This window comes from Puma concolor, chromosome A2, assembly GCF_028749965.1.
Source record: "Puma concolor isolate L17-30 chromosome A2, mPumCon1.1.hap2, whole genome shotgun sequence".
Taxonomy (NCBI): domain Eukaryota; kingdom Metazoa; phylum Chordata; class Mammalia; order Carnivora; family Felidae; genus Puma; species Puma concolor.
This window is the reverse complement of record NC_141668.1, coordinates 112,828,943-112,849,647: the sequence shown is the minus strand read 5'-3', so window position 1 is coordinate 112,849,647 and position 20,705 is coordinate 112,828,943. Positions and strand designations below refer to the sequence as shown.

The 20,705-nt window shown below is 36.0% G+C and overlaps 2 protein-coding genes across 6 annotated transcripts in view; one reads left to right on the top strand and one right to left on the bottom strand.

The window, feature by feature from the left end:
* The window catches only part of MGLL (monoglyceride lipase), a 252,960-nt gene that overhangs the window by 18,209 nt on the left and 214,046 nt on the right, over window positions 1-20,705 (top strand). The window lies entirely within an intron of this gene.
* KBTBD12 (kelch repeat and BTB domain containing 12) overlaps window positions 1-20,705 on the bottom strand; it is an 82,854-nt gene that overhangs the window by 51,230 nt on the left and 10,919 nt on the right. For 3 of the 5 annotated variants that reach the window (XM_025921601.2, XM_086697279.1, XM_086697280.1), the window contains exons 3-4: window positions 19,257-19,527; window positions 17,028-17,178 (exon numbers count right to left, since the gene is read on the bottom strand). In XM_025921601.2, the coding sequence (XP_025777386.1) occupies window positions 17,028-17,178; window positions 19,257-19,527 (422 nt within the window). Of the gene's footprint in view, window positions 1-17,027; window positions 17,179-19,151; window positions 19,528-20,705 lie in introns of those variants that run through there. The other 2 variants (XM_086697281.1, XM_086697282.1) reach the window with 2 other exon arrangements.

Sequence of the window (20,705 nt, the reverse complement as noted above, 5' to 3'; positions counted from 1 at the left end):
CATAACTGAAAATAAGAATTCATAGGATAGTTAGCAGCAGCCTGAATACAGAAGACAGGGTAGTGAATCTGAAGATGGTTCAAAAAAAGGTATTCAATCTGAAGTATCGGAAGAAAAAAGTAGGAAAGGAGAATCCAGATAAGATCATAAGGGACACAGGGCCCACATCTAAAGGTCTAACATACAGCTAACTGGAGTCTTACAAAAGGAGAGAAGGGAGAGAATAAAATAGAAGCAATATTCAACAAGATAAGGGCCAAAGATTTCCCCCAAACTGATGAAAACATTAATCTATAAATTCCAAAAGCTCAGTGAACCCCAAACAGAATGGGGGAAAAAAAAAGACATCACACTCAGGCAGACATCAGTGAAATCACTGGAAACAAAAATGAAGAGAAAATCTTAAAGGAAGCCAGACAGAAAGCATACATTACCGTCAAAGGAACCACAATAAGACTATTGGCTTTTTAAACAGACACCATGAAAGCCAGATGCAACAGGCTGACATATTTAAAGTGCGAAAAGAAAATCTGCCAGCCGAGAATTCTCTAACCAGCGAAAGATTTGCTTCAAAAATGAAGACAAAATAAAGCCATTTGCAGACGATCAAAAGCCAAGAGAATTCATTACCAGCAGACCTGCACTACCGGAAATATTAAAGACAATTCTTTAGACTAAAGATAATTGCTCTTTATTGGAAGGTTGGAAGGAAGCCTGTAATGTAAGGAAGGAATGAAGAGAGCACTGGAGATAGCAATTTTGTGGATAGCTGTCAAAGGCTGTTTAAACAACAACAGCAGCAGAAACAATAACCACAAAATAAGGGTATGTAAAGTGTATGACAACAAAAGTACAATGAGTAGAGGGGATGAAGTTAAACTATTGCTAGGTTCTTATAGAAGCGGTAAAAGGATTAATGGAAGGGCAGACTCCAATGTCCAGAATGCATATTGAAATTCCTGGGCCACTACTGAAAAATTACATGAGTGTATAATTTTATTTTATTAAAAAAAATTTTTTTTAATGTTTTTATTTATTTATGAGACAGAGAGAGACACAGCATGAGCAGGGGAGGAGCAGAGAGAGAGGGAGACACAGAATCCGAAGTAGACTCCAGGCTCTGAGCTGTCAGCACAGAGCCCAATGCTGTGCTCCAACCCACGGACTGTGAGATCATGCCCTGAGCTGAAGTCGGATGCTCAACCAACTGAGCCACCCAGGCGCCCCTAATGAATGTATAATTTTAAAAGACAGAATAAAAATAATCAATCCAAAAGGAGGCAGGAAAAGAGGAATAATGAAACAAAGAAAGCATAGGACATATAAAAACAAGTTGCAAGATGGTTAAATTAAATCCAACTACATTACTAATTATGTGAAATGTACATGGTCTAAAAGACATATTTATAAGAGGTAATACACCTTATAGTTTTGCCTTTCAGATTTAGGTCTTGTTCAATCTAGAATATACATAATTTTTGTGAATAGTAGATACTGTTGTAATTTCATTTTTTCCCCATACATATACCTAATTATCCTAGCACCATTTATCAACCTTTCTCTGATGATCTTCAATACTGTGTCTGTGATGTCAAGTTCCTAGGGTTTTTTTCCTGTTCCATTGGAATATTTGCCTATCCTTATGCAAATGTTACATTGCTCTAAATATTACAGCTTTATAATATGTATTAATATTTGATACAAGATGCCATCCCACTTCTTTTTTTTTTTAATTTTGTGCATGTGTGTTTATTTCTGAAAGAGAGACAGACAAGGGCAGAGAGAGAGGAAGACACAGAATCCGAAGCAGTCTCTAGCTCTGAGCTGCCAGCACAGAGCCCAACACGGGGCTCGAACTCATGGAGAGTGAGATCATGACCTGAGCCAAAGTCAGATGTTTAACCGACACTGTCCCCCAGGTACCCCACCACTTTATTCTTCTTAAAGATAGCTATTATTATCCTTTATACTTTAATGTTTTAGAATCAGCCTGTCAAGTTGAAAAAAACAGTTCAAAGTTTGAGGCTGCTCTATATTCTGGGAAAAACTGACATATTTATAAGATTGAGCCCTTCTGTTCGTATCATGTTTTTTTCCACATATTGGAGTGTTCTTCAATGTCTTCAGTAAAGTCTTAGAATTTTCTCCAAAGAGGACTTGTACTGCTTTTGTTAGGTTTATTCCTGAACACTTGTATTTTTATACTATTGTAAATAATATATTTTCCTATTCAATTTTGATTTTCCTAATGGCTAATAATGTTGAAAATTTTATCATCTGTGTATTTGCCATCTTCATATCCTCTTTGGGTAAATTGTCTGTTCATGTATTTTGCTCATTTTCTTGTTGTTGCTGAGGGTTGTTTTTATTGTTATGGTTGTTGCTGAGTTTTGAGAATTCTTTATAAATTCTGGACAAAAGTTCTTTTGTCAGATATATGATTTACAAATATTTTCTCCCAGTCTACAGTGTGCCTTCATTTTCTTAACAGTGTCTTTCACAGAGCAAAACTTTTAAATTGTGATAAAGTCTAATATATCAATATTTTCTTTCATAGATTGAGGTTTTGGTGCCATATGTAAGAACTCTGTGTATCTCAAGGTCATGAAGATTTTCTTCTCTATTACCCTGGAAGTTTTAAATTCTTGTGTTTTACATTTATATATATGATCTATTTTCAGTTCATTTTTGGGTAAGTTCTGAGGTTTAGACTGAAATTCTTTTTTTTTTCTTCTCTTCCATATGACCAGTTGTTCCAATTGTCTTGATTGTATAGGATTTTAATTTATAGAGGGGACTGGGTGATGACATAGAGAGGTCAGTGACATTGAAATAAGAATTTATTAGTTACGATTCCTGAGAGAAAGGGGCATGTCATGCCACAAAGATGGGAAAAGAACCAGGGTCAGTCAGGAGGCAGAAGGGAAGGGCATGGATACAAACTTTTGTTTTTTTACTCTATGGCAGGAAGTTGTTAGGTAGAGATAGCCACTATTTGGCAGGAAGAGAAACACAGATGTTAGAAATTGTGGTTGGAGATTTGTAATATCATTTTTAAGCATCCACAAAAGCCAGAACGCAGGAGAGATGTAACCTTGGGCAGTTAGTTTGGCTCTGTGACCAATGGATGCCAAATCTTCAAAGACAGAATCTATAAAAGTTCATTAGAACACCAATGCTGTTTGTTGAAAGACTATTCTTTCTTAATTGAATTTCTTTTGCATCTTTGTCAAAAACCTATTGACCATACTTGTGTGGACCTAATTTGGGGGCTCTATATTCTGTTCCATAGATGTATATGTATCTATCTATCTATCTATCTTTGTGCCAATGCCACACTGTCTTGATTATTTTAGCATTATCGAAAATCTTATAGTCAGTGTGATTCTTCTAACTTTATTCTTTTTCAAAATTGTTTTAGCTATTCTAGTTTCTTTGTCTACCCATATAAATTTTAGATCAGACTGTCTATAGCTGCAAAATAATTCCTGGCATTTTGACTGGAATCGCATTAAGTTTCTAGATCAATTTGGGGATAACTGACATTTTTACTAGTTTGAGTCTTCCAATCCTCTTTGATTTCATCAGCATTTGCTTTGTAATTTTAGCATATAGCTCCTGTACATGTTTTGTTACATTTATACATCAATATTTCATTTTCTTTGGAGCAATTGTAAATAGTCTTTTTAATTTTGGTTTTGTACTTTGCTAATGTATAGAAATAAGATTGACACTAAACTCATTAATTCTAAGAATTTAAAAAATAGATCCCTTGAGATTTTCTACATAGATGATTTTATGCAGATGTTATTTGAAAATGGGGAATTTTATTTCTTCTTTTTCTTTTGCCTTTTATTTCTTTTTCTTTCCTCATTGCATTTAGACTTTCAGTATGATGTTGAACAGTGACAGTGGACATCCTTGTCTTATGTATGAACTTAGGGGAAAAGCATTTAATTTTCCCATTTAGAATAATGTTAACTGTAACTTTTTTATAGGTTGCCTTTATCAGGTTTCTCTGAGAAGCTGAGTAAGTTCCCCTTCTCTCCCTAGTTTGCTGAGAGCTTCTTTTTATTTTTTAACTGTTTTTTTAAATGTTTATTTTTGAGGGAGAGAGAGTGCAAGCAGGGTAGGGGCAGAGAGAGAGGGAGACACAGAATCCGAAGCAGGCTCCAGGCTCTGAGCCATCAGCACAGAGCCCAGGGTGGGGATCGAACACGCAGACCGCGAGATCATGACCTGAGCTGAAGTCACACACTTAACCAACTCAGCCACCCAGGTGCCCCTGCTGAGAGTTTCTAACCATGAATCGTTGTTATATTTTTTTCAAATGATTTTTCTGCATCCGTTGACATGATTGTGTGGTTTCTTCTATACATTTCATATGGTAGATTACATTGATTAATTTCTGAATACTGAACTGATCGTGCATTTCCAAGATAAAACTCATTTTTGGTTATGGTATGTTTTTATATATTGCTAGGTTTAACTGATAATATTTTCTTGAGGATTTTTGTGTCTATGTTCATGAGAAATATTGGTCTGTAGTTTTCTTTTTCTGTATAATCTTTGGTTTCATATCAGGTAAAGCTGTCTCATAAAATGAGTTGTTGAGTGTTTCCTCCTCCTATCTGTTCTGAAAGAGGTTGCAGAATTGGTGTTATTTCATTCTTAAGTGTTCAGTTAAATTTACCAGTGAAAACTTGTAAGCCTGCCAATTTATTTTTTGGAATGTTATAAACTAAGAATTCAATGCATTTAATAGTTTAGGGTTACTGATTTCATCTTGAGTGGCTTTATGTAGTTTGCGGTTTTCAAGAAATTTGTCCATTTAAGTTGTTGAGTATATGTGTCTAGAGTTGTTTGTAACGCTGCTCTCTTATCCTTTTAATGTCTGTGGAGACTGTAGTGATATGCCCTTTCTCATTTCTGATACTGGTAGTTTGTCCCTTAATTTTCTTTTTATTTGTCACTCTTGCTAGAAGTTTATTCATTTTATTGATCTTTTCAAAGAAACAGCTTTGGTTTCATTGATTGTCTCTATTTTTTTTTTTTTAAGCTTTCAGTTTCTTCTTTCATTGTTTTCTTCTCTTATTTCCTTTCTTTTTGATTTGGATTTCTGTTGCTCTTCTTTTTCTAGTTTCCTAAGGCTAGCACTTAGAGATTTGAGACTTTTCTTCTTTTTTAAGCACTTACGCACTCAATGCTATAAATTAACTTTTAAGCACTACTTCTGCTGCACTCCATAATTTTAATTAAAAAAATATTTTTGAGAGAGAGAGCACAGACAGGGGAGAGGAGCAGAGGGAGACAGAGAGAGAGAGAGAGAGAGAGAGAGAGAGAGAGAGAGAGAGAAAGAGAGACTCTTAAGCAGATTCCATGCTCAGCACAGAGCCCAATGCAGGGCTCGATCCCATAACCCCTGGGATCATGACCTGAACTGAAATTAAGAGTCAGACATTCAACTGACTGAGCCACCCAGTTGCCCCAATAGTTTTTGATATATTGTGTTTTCATTTCCATTCAGCTCAACATGTTTTCTCATTTCTTTGAAGACTTCTTCTTTGAATCATAGATTATTTAGAAGTGTATAGCTCAATTTCCAAGTGTTTGGAGACTCTCCTGTTATCCTTATGTTGTTGACTTCTAGTTTAATTTCACCATGGTCAGAGACGATACTTTGTAGGATTTCACTTCTTTTAAATTTGTTAAGGTTTAATGACTCAAGATATGTTCTATTTTGGTGAATATTCCATGTGCACTTAATGTTCCATGTGTTCTTTTTGGATGGAATGGTCAATAAATGTCAATTAGATCCAGTTGGGTTGATGGGGGCATTGAGTTCTTCTATATTCTTTATGATTTTCTGTTTACTGGTTCTAGCTGAGAGAGGAGTGTTGAAATCTTCAACTGTAATTGTAGATTTGCCTATTTCACATTTCAGTTCTGTCAGTTTTTCCCTCATGTATTTGGAAGTTCTATTATTAGGTGCATACATATTTACTATTGTTATATCTTCTGGTAATCATTTTATCATTATGTGATGTTCTTCTTTATCCCTGGTAATCTTCTTTGCACTGAAGTTTACTTTGACATTAATATAGCCACTCCAGACTTTGCTTCATTAGTGTTTGCATCATATATATTTTTCATCCTTTTACTCTTAAATTATCTACATCATTATGGTTGTAGTGGATTTCTTGTAGACAGCATATTGTTAGATCATTCTATTTTTAATCCATCCTGACAATTTATGTCATCTGATTGGTGTCACTAGACCATTTGCATTTTACTAAGTATTTTTATGGCTGGAATAAGGTCTACTATTTTATTGCTTGTGTTCTGTTTATTCCTTCTGCTCTTTGTTGCTCCTCTTTTTTTCCTTGTCTACTCTTGGATTACTTGAACAGTTTTTCGTTTTCCATCTTAATATATTATTGTGATTTGACTGTATCTCTGACTATAGTTCTTACAGTGATTGGTTTGGATATTTAAAAATTACTTAACGTTTCATAGTCTACATAGAATTAATATTGTGTCATTGTAATTAGAATGTAGAAGATTTACCACCTTATAAGTCCTGTTACCCTTCCCTCTTTATACTATATAAATATATCTCATGTATTATATTTAAATGCCTTGAAAACTCAATCAGAAAATGTAGTTTTTTACTTTCAATCACTAAAGATATTCTAAAGAACTCAAAAGGAGAAGAATTTTCTATTATATTTACCCAGATATTTACCATTTCTATTGGTCTTATTTCATTCTCGATGTTTCCAGTTTCCTTCTGTCATCATTTCCCTCTGAAAAACTTCCTTTAGCAATTCTTTTAGAGTAAATCTACTCCCATAAATTTCAGCTTTCCTTGAAAGTATTTCATTTCCACTTCTGAAAGATATTTTCATGAGATATAGAATTCTATGTTGACAGTTCTTTTAACACTTTAAAAATGTTTTTCCACTGCCTTCTTGCTCCCATGGTGTTTGGTGAGAAATCACCATCTTTTCTTGTACTTCCCAGATAGGCATATATCTTCTTATGTAAAATGTCTATTCAAATCTTTTGCCCTTTTTTTTTTTTTTTTTTTTTTTTTTAAGTAGGCTTCACGCCCAGTGTGGAGCCCAATGAAGGGCTTGAACTCACAACCCTGAAATCAAGACCTGAGCTGAGATCAAGAGTTAGACACTTAACTTACTGAACCACCCAGGTGCCCCTAATTCTTTTGCTGATCTTAAACAGGATTATTTTCTTATAATTGAGTTGCAAAAATTATTTACAAGCTACTTGTATTTTGAATGCAAATCTGTGTCAGATGCATGATTTGCAAATATTTTCTCCCAGTCTCTGGCTTGTCTTTTCCTTTTTCTTAATGTTGCCTCTTGAAGAGCAAAATTTTTAAAATTTTGATGAAGTCCAATTCAACCCTTTTCCTCTTATGGATCATGCTTTTAGTTTCATATTTTTGCCTAATCCAAAGTCATCACATTTTCACCTGTTTTCTTAAGTCTGGAATCCATATTGAGTTGTTTGTGGTTTATTACCCCCCCTTTTTTAAAAATTTGCTATGGTGTGAGGTAATGGGCTAAGCTCATTAGGTTGCATATAGATCTAACTGTCTTGGCATCCTCGTTGAAAAGTTCATCATTCCTCACTGATTTGCCTTGATACTTTTGTCAAGGATCAATTGACTATAAATACAAAAATTTATTACTAGACTCTCATTTCTGTTCTATTGATTTAGCTGCCTGTCCTTGGGCCAATACCACTATATCTTAATTATTATAGCTCTGTAGTAGGCTTTTGAAGTGAGTTAAGTTCTCAAGCTTTCTTCTTTTTTTAGAATTCTTTTGGCTATTCTACATCACTTATATTTTCACATAATTTTAGAATTAGCTTGTCAATTTTTAAAAACAATCCTTGTTATTTACAATAGCCAAATTATGGAAGCAGCCCTAGTGTCCATTGATACATGAATGGATAAAGAAGATGTGGTAAACACATGCAATGGACAATTATTCAGCCATAAAAAGGGAAATCTTGCCAGCTGTAACAACATAATGGACCTAGAGAGTAAATGTTAAACAAAATAAGTCAGTCAGAGAAAGACAAATACCATATAATTTCATTCATTTGTGGAATTTAAGAAACAAAACAAATGAACATAGAAAAAAAAAAAGAGAGACAAACCCCAAAACAGACTCTATATTAATAGAGAACAAACAGATGGTTACCAGAGGGGAAGTGGGTGGGGGGATGGGTGAAATAGGTGAAGGGGATTAAGAGTACACTCATCTTGATGAGCACCAAGTAATATATAGAATTGGGGAAATTTACATTGTACATTTGAAACTAATATAACACCGTATATTAACTATACTGGAATAAAAATAAAAATAAAAATTAAAAAAGATTTAAGACAAAAAAATGAAAAACAATGCTAGGATATCACAGGGATTGTACTGAATATACAGCTCAACTTGGGGAAAATTGCTATCTTAACAATATGGAGTCTTCGGATACATAATCAAGAATATATCTCTACTTATTTAGATCTTTAACTCTCAGGAGTGCTTTATAGTTTTCTGCATAGGATTCTCACAATTTGGGGGTTAAATTTATTCATACATATCTTTTTCTGTTTCATACTATTGGAAATGGAATTATTGCCTCAATTTCATTTTTGGAATGTTCATTGCTAGCACATAGAAATACAATTAGTTTTTGTATACTGATTTCATATCTTGTGACCTCTTTACCCTGCAGCCTTGGCTAAAATTATTAGCTCTAGTAGTCTTTCTTTTCTTTCTTTCTTTTTACATTTTGTTTTTTTTTGGTAGCTTCTTTAGGATTTTCTTCCCTCCCCCCCCCCTTTAGGATTTTCTACACACAATAATATATAATCTGTGAATAAGGATTTTTAATTCTTCCTTTCTAATCTGTATACCCTTAACTTCTTTTTCTTGCCTTATTGTATGGGTTGGAACCTCTGGCTCAATGTCAAATAGGAGTAGCAAGAAAACATCTTTCCCTGTTTTTAAGTAGAAAGATCACCTAAGCTGTAGGATTTTCATAGACACCTTTTAGCAAGCTGAGGAATTCTCTTCTATTCCTAATTTGTTGAGAATTTTATCAAGAATGGGGGTTGAATTTTGTCAAATGCTTTTTCTACATCTATTGAGGTGATTGTATCCTTTATTAATATGGGGTATTACACTGAATTTTGGATATTGAACTAAACTTGCATTCCTGTATTCCTGGGATAAATCCCATTTGGCTATGGGATTTATAATCATTTTTTATGCTGCTGGATTCAGTCTGCTCATTGTTTCTTAAGGATTTTTTATGGCATATAATCATTTTTTTATGTTGTTAGATTAAATTTTCTAATTGTTTCTCAAAGATTTTTGAATCTATAGTCATGAGGGATATTGATTTCATTCAATTCAAAATATTTTATTTTCTGTGATTTTTTTTTTTACCTAAAGGTTATTTAGAAGTATGCTGTTTAATTTCCATATATTTGAGGATTTCCTTTTTATGTCTTTGATTTATAATTTAATTATAAATTAATTTTATATGTACTTTGAATAATTTCAATCAAAAAAAAATCTGTTGAGACTTGTTTTTATGACCTGGCATATGATTAAACCTGCAGAATGTTCCATGTACACTTAAAAAGAATGTGTATTTTGCTACTGTTATATGCAAGTACTGTAAATGTCAGGGAAGTTAAGTTGGTTGATAGTGCTGTTCAAGTCTTTAAAATTTTGCTGATTTTCTGTCTGGTTCTTCAATTATTGATGGGATATAAATCTCCAATGGTGATTTTCTATTTCTCATGTTAGTTTTTGCCTCATATACTTTAAGGCTCTGTTTTTGGATGTGGTACATCTATAGTTGATATATATTCCTATTGTATTGACCATTTTATTACAAAATTTCTCTTTGTAGTTCTTTTCTGACAGTCAATTTTGTATGATAATGATATATTGCCTTCAATTCTCTTAAAGTTAGTTTGCATGGTATGTATTTTTCTATAATAGTAAAACTTTCAACTTATTATGTATTTGAATATAAAGTATCTTTTATAGATACCATACTTGATTCAGTCTGAAATCTCTGCCTTTTGATAGATGTGTTTGGTCTATTCCCATTTAATGTAATTTTTTTATATAGTTGGATTTACAGCTGCCATCTTGCTATTTGTTTTCGGTCTCATATCTTTTTTGTTCCTTTGTTCCTCCTTCACTGTCTTCTTTTGTGTTTATCATTTTCTAAGTGTACCATTTTAATTCTTTTGATTTTTAAACTATTTGAATCTTTTCTTAGTTGCTCTAGAAATTCCAATATGTGTGTTACTTTATCACAATCTACTTCAGGTTAATACTGCCTTAAATATAGCAACTTTGTTCCAATATATCTCTATTTCCTCTCCCTCTAATTCTAATATTGTTATATGTACCAAATCTACATATGTAATAAATCTAACAGTATAGTCCCATAATTATTGCTTTATTTGCTCTTATTTCATGAAAATACTTGAGATGAAAAAGAGAAATATGTATCAAGTCTTTTATGTTTACCTACATTTTAATCACTTCCAGTGCTTTTCATTTATTCCTGTGGATTAGAGTTACTCTGGTATATTTCTTTTTAATCTGAATTATTTTAGTATTTCTTTGGTATTCCTTTAGTATTTCTTGTAAGTCTGCTAGCCTCAAATTATCTCTGTATTTATCTGAGAGTGTCTTTGCTACATTTTCATTTTAAAACAATAGTTTTGCTGGACATAGAAGATAGGCCCAGAAGCATTCTTGGTTGAGTATTTTTCCTTGTAACACTTTGAATATATTATTCCAGTGCCTTCTCGCCTCCACTGTTTCTTTTTGCTTTTCTTCAAATTTTTATTTAAATTCTAGTCAGTTAACATACAGTGCAATATTGATTTCAGGAGTAGAATTCAGTGGTTCATCACTTACATGCAATACCCAGTGCTCATTCCAGCAAGTGCCCTCCTTAATGCCCATCATCCGTCTAGTCCATTGCCCACCCACCTCCCTCCGTCAACCCTCAGTTTGTTCTCTATCATTAAGAGTCTCTTTTGGTTTGTTTCCCTCTCTCCCTCAGCCCATATGTTCATCTGTTTTGTTTCTTAAATCCCACATATGAGTGAAATCGTTTGGTATTTGTCTTTCTCTATTTCCCTTAGCAATAATACTCTCTAGCTCCATCCATGTCATTGCAAATGACAATATTTCATTCTTTTTGATGGCTAAGTAATGTTCCATTATATACATATCACATTATATATAATATTCCATTACACACACACACACACACCACATCTTCTTTATCCATTTATCAGTTGATGGACATTTGGGCTCTCTCCATAGTTTGGTTATTGTTGGTAATGCTGCTATAAACATCGGGGGAGCATATACCACTTTGAATCTATATTTTGTATCCTTTGGGTAAATACCTAGTGGTGCAATTGCTGGACTGTAGGGTCGTTCTATTTTGAGGAACCTCCATACTGTTTTCCAGAGTGGCTGCACCAGTTTGCTTTCCCACCAACTGTTCAAGAGGGTTCCCCTTTCTTTGCATCCTCGCCAACACCTGTTGCTTCTTTTGTTGTTACTTTTAGCCATTCTGACAGGTGTGAGGTGGTATCTCATTGTGGTTTTGATTTGTATTTCCTTGATGATAAGTGAGCATCTTTTCATGTGTCTGTTAGCCATCTGGATGTCTTCTTTGGATAAGTGTCTATTCATGTCTTCTGACCATTTATTATTTGGTTTTTTTGGGTGTTGAGTTTGGTAAGTTCTTTATAGATTTTGGATACTAACCCTTTATCAGGTATGTCATTTGCAAATATCTTCTCCCATTTTGTAGGCTGCCTTTTAGTTTTGTTGATTGTTTCTTTTGCTGTGCAGAAGCTTTTTGTCTTGATGAAGTCCCAATAGTTGATTTTTGCTTTTGTTTCCCTTCCCTTATGTCTAGTAAGAAATTGTTCTGGCAGAGACAAAGCGGTTGCTGCCTGTGTTATTCTCTAGGATTTTGATGATTTCCTCTCTCACATTTAGGTCTTTCATCCATTTTGAATTTAGTTTTGTGTATGTGTAAGGAAGTGGTCCAATCTCATTCTTCTGCATGTCGTTGTCCAGTTTTCCCAACACCATTTACTGAAGAGCTGCCTCCCCTGCTTCTGATAAGTCACCTATTGAGCATATTATTGTCGTATATTGTGTGTCATTTTTTTCCTTGCTTGTAATAATTTTTTGTCTATGATTTTTTTCAATGATGTGTCTATGATGCGTTTAGGTGAGGATCTCTGTGAATTGATCTTACTTGGAGTTTGATGAACCTCTTGGGTAGAAGAAAAATCATTAAAAATTATTTTTGTTCATTCTTTGAACATATATTTAATAGCTACTTTGGGGGCACCTGGGTGGCTCAGTTGGTTGAGCATCCTACCCTTGATTTTGGCTCAGGTCATGATCCCAGGGTCATGGGATTGAGCCCAATGTCGGGCTCTGTATTGACAGTGGAGCCTGCTTGAGATTCTCTGTCTCCCTCTGTCCCTCTCCCCCACTTCTGCTCTCTAAAAAACACTTTTTATTTTTTTTTGTTTTCTTTAAATTTTTTTTATATTTGCTTATTTTTGAGAGACAGAGTGAGACAAAGTGAGACTGGGGGAGGGGCAGAGAGAGAGGGAGACACAGGATTGGAAACAGGCTCCAGGCTCTGAGCTGTCAGCACAGAGCCCGACGCAGGGCTCGAACCCACAGACTGTGAGATCATGACCTGAGCCGAAGTCGGACACTCAACCGACTGAGCCACCCAGGCACCCCTAAAAAACACTTTTTAAAAAGCTATTTTGAAGCCTATGCCTGCTAAATCCAACATCAGGAGCCACCCAGAGACAGATTTTATTGAATGCTCCCATGCCCCTGCCCAGCATGGGTTACACTTCCCTGTTTATTTTTCTTTGTATGTGCTGTAAATCTTTGCTGGTAACTAGACATTTAAAATAATATATTGTAGCAATTTTTAATTTTATTTCCACCCCTAGGGTATTTTTGTTGTTGTTGTTGCTGTTGTTTGTTTTTAAGTAATTTGCTCAGATTGAATACGCCTCCCCTGTGGTTTGTTTCTGTCTCTGCTTCATTTTTTAAAATTCTCTCTCTCTCTCTTCAGCATAGGGGTTACTCTTATTTCTTCATGGCTTAGGTCTCCTGAATGACTAACTGTTTGTAGTCAAACACTAGTAAGGCTTCCAGCCTCGCTGGGTGGGTCTATGTGTAGGTTGGGAGCACATTCAAAGCTCAGGTAGTTTTCGAGTCTACCATGACTTTAACCTTCTGCCTGGCTTTCTCAGATCTCTGTACATGTGCTCAGCCTCCCAGTCACCCAGGAATGTGTGAAGAACTTGTATCCTCTTCTGGGCTGCATGTCTGTATAGCTTCCCTAGTCTCTAGGGATGTGTGGAGCATTTATCAAGCCCCTCCATGACTCTCATTTCCAGGATTTCCCTGGAAGATCCCTATTAAATTTTTGGCTAATTCTCTTGTCTGCTGCTATCCTGACCAAGACTAAAAGCTCAGCTTAGGAGAGATGCAGCCTTTTCCCATTTGTCACTGTTGTGGGTTTCCCACCCTTCACTCCCAAACATGTCAGCCCCCCCCCCCATCAAACAGAGATGCTAGTTTTCATAGGTAGCCCAGTTTGGTAGAAGCATCGGGCTGAATCAAGTGGGGCGGGAAATTGGGGCAGCTCAGGAAAGAATGCCAAGGATTGCCTCTGAAGACTCACGTCAAGTTCAGCAGTTTTGAGAAGAGAAGCTCTTCTCAATTTGTTATCTTTGGTTGGTTTCTAGAGACCTGATAGGGTTTTTTCCAAAACCCTGGTTTTATAATTGCTTATTGAGGAGAGGATGTCAGCTCATTCACTTCTTCAATAGCCGGAAGCCTCCTGCTTTCACTTTGCTGTTGGCCTACTAAATTCTTACTGCCACACAAAGTGCAGAAGCTTCTCAGAAAATTTAAAACATGTTTTCTCGGGGCGCCTGGGTGGCGCAGTCGGTTGAGCGTCCGACTTCAGCCAGGTCACGATCTCACGGTCCCACGGTCCGTGAGTTCGAGCCCCGCGTCGGGCTCTGGGCTGATGGCTCAGAGCCTGGAGCCTGTTTCTGATTCTGTGTCTCCTTCTCTCTCTGCCCCTCCCCCGTTCATGCTCTGTCTCTCTCTGTCCCAAAAATAAATAAACGTTGAAAAAAAAAAAATTAAAAAAAAAAAAAAAAAACATGTTTTCTCAACATTTTTTTGGTATTTCCACTGGGAAATACCTAGATAGTCTAGATATCTAGTGTTCCATACAGGAGAGTTAATACTGTATCAGTTTTTTATAAGCATTAAGTGAATTTCTTTATGCAAAGAATTCAGCAAAGTGTCTGTAACAGAAAGGAGCTAAAAAAATACAGTAGTTATAATAATGTCTGAATACTTACATTGTAGGGATTTTACATACCTTGTTTTATTTAATCTTGACTCTAATAAGAGGTAGGCATTCCAATTTTAATGTTAGCAAAAAAATATACATGTATTTACTAGGCCAAGGACATGTAAGTAATAAATGGTAGAGTCAGGATCTCAATCCAAATCTACTCAATTCCAAAGCTGGTACCTTCCCCACTTTACCACACTGCTTCTATGGTAAAGGAGATTTCAGAGGTTGTTATTTTGGGGTAGCCTCTAGACTAACTAGGAGATAGTTAAGAAATTAAGTCTATTACAGGTATCAGGGGGAGGGATTATTGTTATAGTAACTGGCAGTGACCCCCATCACAGTGGGGCACATATAGATTCCCAAAAGCAGACAGGGCTTTCGCTAAAACAAGTAACAAATGACTATAAGGCTCCTGTGTGAACCATTGACACTGATAAGGTTTTAGGGTTCTATATGGTATTTGCCCAAATTCCAGTTACACATACTATAAACAATGATATTTGAACTAAGGCTACCACAAAAGTCCTTAAACAGCTGAACTTCATTCCATTTCAAAGCTGATAAGTATATTTGGGTATTAAGTAGCGAATGGTGGGAACGTTGCCTTTTTGGTTTGAATCTTACAAGTGGGTGACTTTATTTGAGTGATTATGAGACCGGTTCTCAGTTCTGAATATTCAGAAACTAGATTCTAAGTTACTACAAAAGCCTTCCTGACTGGTCTTTTCCATATCTAGTTTCTTCTCACCATGGATCTGTTCTCTAATCCTTGCCTCACCAACATTCCCCAAACATTCTTTAATCATGTTGCTTCTGCATGGTTTCTCACTACTTATTACTATTCTCAATTCTCTACTATAGGCCTTTGTAACTGGCTCCCAACTTACCTGTAAACTCTCTATCTCCCACAGTTCCCTGCTCCTGGTAGGCTCATTTACTCACTCTCCTTCCATTCTCTATTCTTACTACCTTCATTCTCACCTCCAAACCTCTGCTTATGCTTTCTCCCTACTCATTTTCTTTCCTGCCCCTCCACATGATCTCTCTTCCCGGGTGGGCTCTTTTCTCTCCTCACCTACCCAAATCTTACGGGTCCTTTAACATCTACCTCCTTTCATTCAGCTGTGGACATTTGTTTGTGCCAAGAAGCGTAAGCTCCAAAATTTGTCTCTAAGGTTCCTTTTCCCCATCTAACTTACCCAAAAAACAAACAAAAATTTACATTTTTATCCCACATCTAGCCTAGTCGTGGCTCCACATTAGGGGAAATCTCATTTTTGTTCAATTGATACATCACTTTTATCCCTCTTTTGACTGCTTCCAACTTTAATATAATTAGGATATCGGCCCTTCCCTCCCCGGAGTTATATATCTGTCCTAGGCAATCTATTCTAGTTTAGATATGGTCTCTTCTGGGCCTATGACACAGCATATGGTTATTACCAAGTAACAGATATATTTCCAGAGGAAAAACTTGATTATAATTACGAGTGTCATAACTGAGGTAGTTGTAAATTATGTTGCATAATGTTCTTAAAATTATAAAACTATTAATATTTGAGTGCATTAATTATTTTGCTTCATGCTGTGCAGGCAGCCAAGAGATAATGGCTTCCTTTTAGCAAAAAAAAAAAAAAGCTATTCAAATGCTTGGTTTGCTCTGAGCCCATATCTCGTGTTTTTTCTTTGCCATCTCTTTGGTACCCATCACCTTCCCTGTGTTTTTTCCAGTTAGTCATCAATGTGGATGAGATGACATAAACAATACTGGCATACTTATCAGTTTACCAGCCAAGTCCGCTTCCTTGTCCCAGTCTCACCCTTTCCCACACAGGAGCAGGACAGTGGGAGAGGGAGAGGAAGTGATGGAATCTGCTTAGAAGAGCCAAGGACATAATAAAAGAGGAAAAAACAAGAAGTGAAGGAGAGGGGAAACTTAGGAGATGTTCTAGAATTTCTACCCACTTTAGTGGGTATGAACCAGTCTTACACCATTCCCTACTGGTTAGGACAAGACCACACATATTTAGGACATAAGAAAAAAATGCATTCAGATGAGAATTATTTGATAATACCTCTACAGGAATTTGGTAGGTGAGGCAAAATGAAGAGGGTTGGCATAACTGGTGTCTTACCTATAGTGGCTGAATCTTCTATAAGCAGAGACAATCAAGGTTGCTAAAACCCACATTTCATCAACTAAAGGTGGCCAAAGGCTTATTCCCATTTCAAAATATTTTAGTTGATAGTATATATAAAGATGTATCACTACTGTTCTTGCATTCCAAGGGACCTGAAAATTCCATACAAATAATTTTGCTTTCAATAAGTCAGTGGACTTTCATTTAATCTTATCTGACTGCACTAGAAAAACAAGAAACAAAAGAACATTTTTGGCTAGTTATAGATACATCTGAACTGGGATGCAAGAGGAAGGAAGAATATGTCATTTTTACTGAGGTGAACTGCTCAGGAAAATAAAAGTAGTTATACTCTTTTAGCAATCTGCTTCTTCTTACCCAAAACATAAATCTCACTGTTGACTACGGCTGTACTGAATCGGTACTTAGAGAACTTCATGGGCGCCCGCTCTGTCCATTGATCTTGGCTGGGGTCATACTGCAACAGTCGGTTGCTTAGTCGATCTGGTTCTTCATCAGGAAGATCCATCTGTGTGAAATATGACAGCCGATGTAATAACATACCATTTAGAAATCTCTGTGAGTGCATGAGTGCAATTAATCAAAGCAGACAGCCAAGGAGATGAATAGAAGTTAGCTGTTGTGACTCACACTCACAAACACACCAGATCCCGTGACTTGGGGTGATGAGGACTCTGTCAATGTCAGAGGAATTTATGTTCTGTAATAATGGAGCTAGGGTGTCGGCCTACAGCAAACAATCTGTGATCTTAGCAATGAGACAAGACAGCATTTTTTAGAAAATGAAGTGATGGCAGAGCCTTAAAAATGAAACCAAACTTTCTTGAACAGTATTTAAAGTGTAATTTTATTTCCGCAAACGTTATTGGGCTAGAGTTTAATAATATTTGCAAGAGACTAATTTTAATAATTCATAAGGCATTTTTCTTTTTAATATTTTTCTAATCCAAATGGAATGAAATTATAAAAACGTTTTAGTGTTTTAATCATTAGAGTATTTTTACACTATAATTACGACCTATATGGGAATGGTCTGAACTCAATTTTTAAGATTTATGGATTAATATAAATTATTTGCAGTTATTTTAATGTATTTATTTACATACATTTTTAATGACTAGAAACAGTAAAAATTGAACTGTTTATTCTTACACACAAGAATATGGCTTCCCCTAATCATAAACTTTAGGTGAAGTGACGTGTTTTGTCTTCAATGTGTCAAGAACTTTTATGGCCTCAGTCTAAGGATGCTTAAATGGCTTTTGTTTTGGATGCAGGTGTTTGATATAGAAATAATTGCCATACTTATGAAAGTTGTAATTAATTTAATTACTTTAAATCCACCAGGGGTTATGATCACTGTGATACAATCACGAACCCACGTGAGCTTGCAGTTTAATGCTCTGTAGTTACAGCCCTGCAAATGCTTTTGTTATACGGTAAATATTCATGTGCCATTTGTGTGAAGACGTTATACAGGAACATTGTTGACTTTACTGTTTTAATTTTCCTTCTCATTTTTAAGTATTTGATCTTTATTTTAGTGGGAAGAAAACCAAAGAAAAGCTTCTATGTTGTCTTTGGAGCTTATTCATGCAATATTAACTATAAAATGGATAGCTCTGAAAAGCTTAACTACACATAATCAGTCAGGTCTCGGCTACTAGCTGTGATTAAATCTGTACTGCTTCTTGACACACAGCACAAATTTCACGAAGCATTAAATGCGGAGTTTAAGTTTTAAAAACAGGTATGATAAATGGCAAAATCCAAGCTCGTGAAATGAATGCAAAAAGCATCAGTTTGATCACAAGGCGAATTTCCAAAACAAGAAATCCTACAGGCTGAAAGAGGTTGACTTTTTGATATGAGGATGGACAGTGAGCTACGGAGAAGAGTTTTTACAAGGAAGACCCGCAGGCAAGGCAGAAGGCAGCTGGCATGTTACTGCTGTGAGAGCTCAGGGCACTGGGAGGGACGGCCATGGAGAAAAGGAAGGGCCGCTATGGTCACACTCTACTGACTTTGCCATCTCGGCGTGTATCTCCTCCCAGGGCTTTACCGCAAACGGTATCTGCTGGTGCCCAGCAAAGACATGAAGTGTTTCCAATGACAATATACTTTTGTGGCAATGATCGTACCATCACAGGTTGGGTATTCTGGCTTCCTGGTTAGCGTAAGAGCTTTATATTTAGAAGAGACCTCAGAGTTACTTGGCCTCGGCTCACACAACTATTGAGCAGACAGAAGCGGCATGAAGATCCAGCTTCTCTGCCTCTAACTTAGATGCTCCCCACAGATAATTCCTCAGCATAAGCATCTTTCATAATTAGCAAGAATGGGAAGGATTATAAAGAGCATAGCATGAATACTGAATGAAGTCATATCTATGAATAACACACTTTAAAATTCATTCCCCTAAAATGCTTTAACACTTTACAATCTTAAGTTTGATATTCTATAAAGTAAAAGGCATTTTACCCAAATATAAGTCATGCTCTTTTAGTGTTCCACGAGTACATTTTTCAACACAGCAACCAGACGCGGCACGGCCATGCCAGTTAGGGATGCAGGAAATTTCTTAACCTGAGGGGTCCAGCCTCCGATCACGTAAAGTTTATTATTCACCGTGACTACGGCATGGCACGCCAACTGCAGTGGGAGGGGAGACACCCTTCTCCAACTGTCCCGTTCTACTGAGTACTTATCGACACAGTTTGTGATGAGATACTGGTTTTTAACTTTCATCTGTCCTCCTATAACATAGAGGTCATTACAGACACAGCCCAGAGCGTAGAGCTCTCGAAATTCAGCTGTGCATAACTTCTCCCAAAACTGGTTCCCTCTGTCATGATACCTGCCAATTAAGAGAGAGAGCCTGGGATTAGTGTTAACTGGAACACAACTTACCCGAGAAACATACTTAAGTTTCTTTTCCAGCTACAAACAACATGATCTGGGTCCTACTATTGGTATGAGGAAGACACATTAATGTAAGATAGTAATACAGGTTTGTGCTTCTTTTTTTTGGCAAGGGTTGATGAACAGACTCTAATGTGCATAGAAACAATTAACCGTATCTCTCTGCCGAATTTATGTATTTTGGTAGTTATTATTTATTGATTAATTTAGTTTAAATTCAAGTTAGTTAACATACAGTGTCGTCTTGGCTTCAGGAGTAGAATTTTAGAAAATATACTGACAAAGTATAGGTGATAGCTTTCATTTCCTAGTTCCGGGAAAGCAAATCAAGAATAGGAAGTCTTTCAGAAAATCCTTTGTAATTTTACTAGAAAGGAGGAATAAGTAAAAATGAAAAAATGGCACAATGTATTAGTCTGTGGAGTAGAAGTCTCACTTTAATACCATATTCAAGCAAGCAGCTTTCCAGCAAACTAAAAATACCTCAATTCAGAGATTTTTAATGGGACAATGTATGCCATGCAGAATTTTAAGGATTCTTCTTGTAGTGCTAACTGGCTGAGAACAGAGTCAAGAGAACCTGTAGGTGTCTGATACATTTAGCATCTACTTTAATGCTCTGGGTATGCTAATTTCCGTAATTTCTTCCACGAATAAATGTATCTGTCTGAGAAGGGTTTGGGGTGGTAGAGACACCAGGATATTGGTTTCTCAATATCTCCTAGAGTCTGACACTTTGATTGTGTGTGTGTGTGTGTGTGTGGCGCATTATAGAGTCACTAAATGATCTTGTGGGTATCCTTTGTCTTGCCTCTTGATAACAGGAAGTCTGTTTTCTCCAATCATGATTTGGGACACGCAGTCTAAGATGGACAAAAGTACTCATGGGGACAGTGAGGTGTGAAATTAGATCTGTCCCAGGAAATCCAGAATGTATTCTGGAATTCAAAACTAAAACAAAACCAGGAAAATGTGGAAAATAAGAAAAGTTATTCTGTTTGGAAACAAATGAAGAAACTATGAGTGTTCTATACAGAGGACAGTTTTAAAGTACAGACTACTTATTTTGCATCAAACATTTGACAGTTAATAGGATTATAGGAGTTTTCCCCA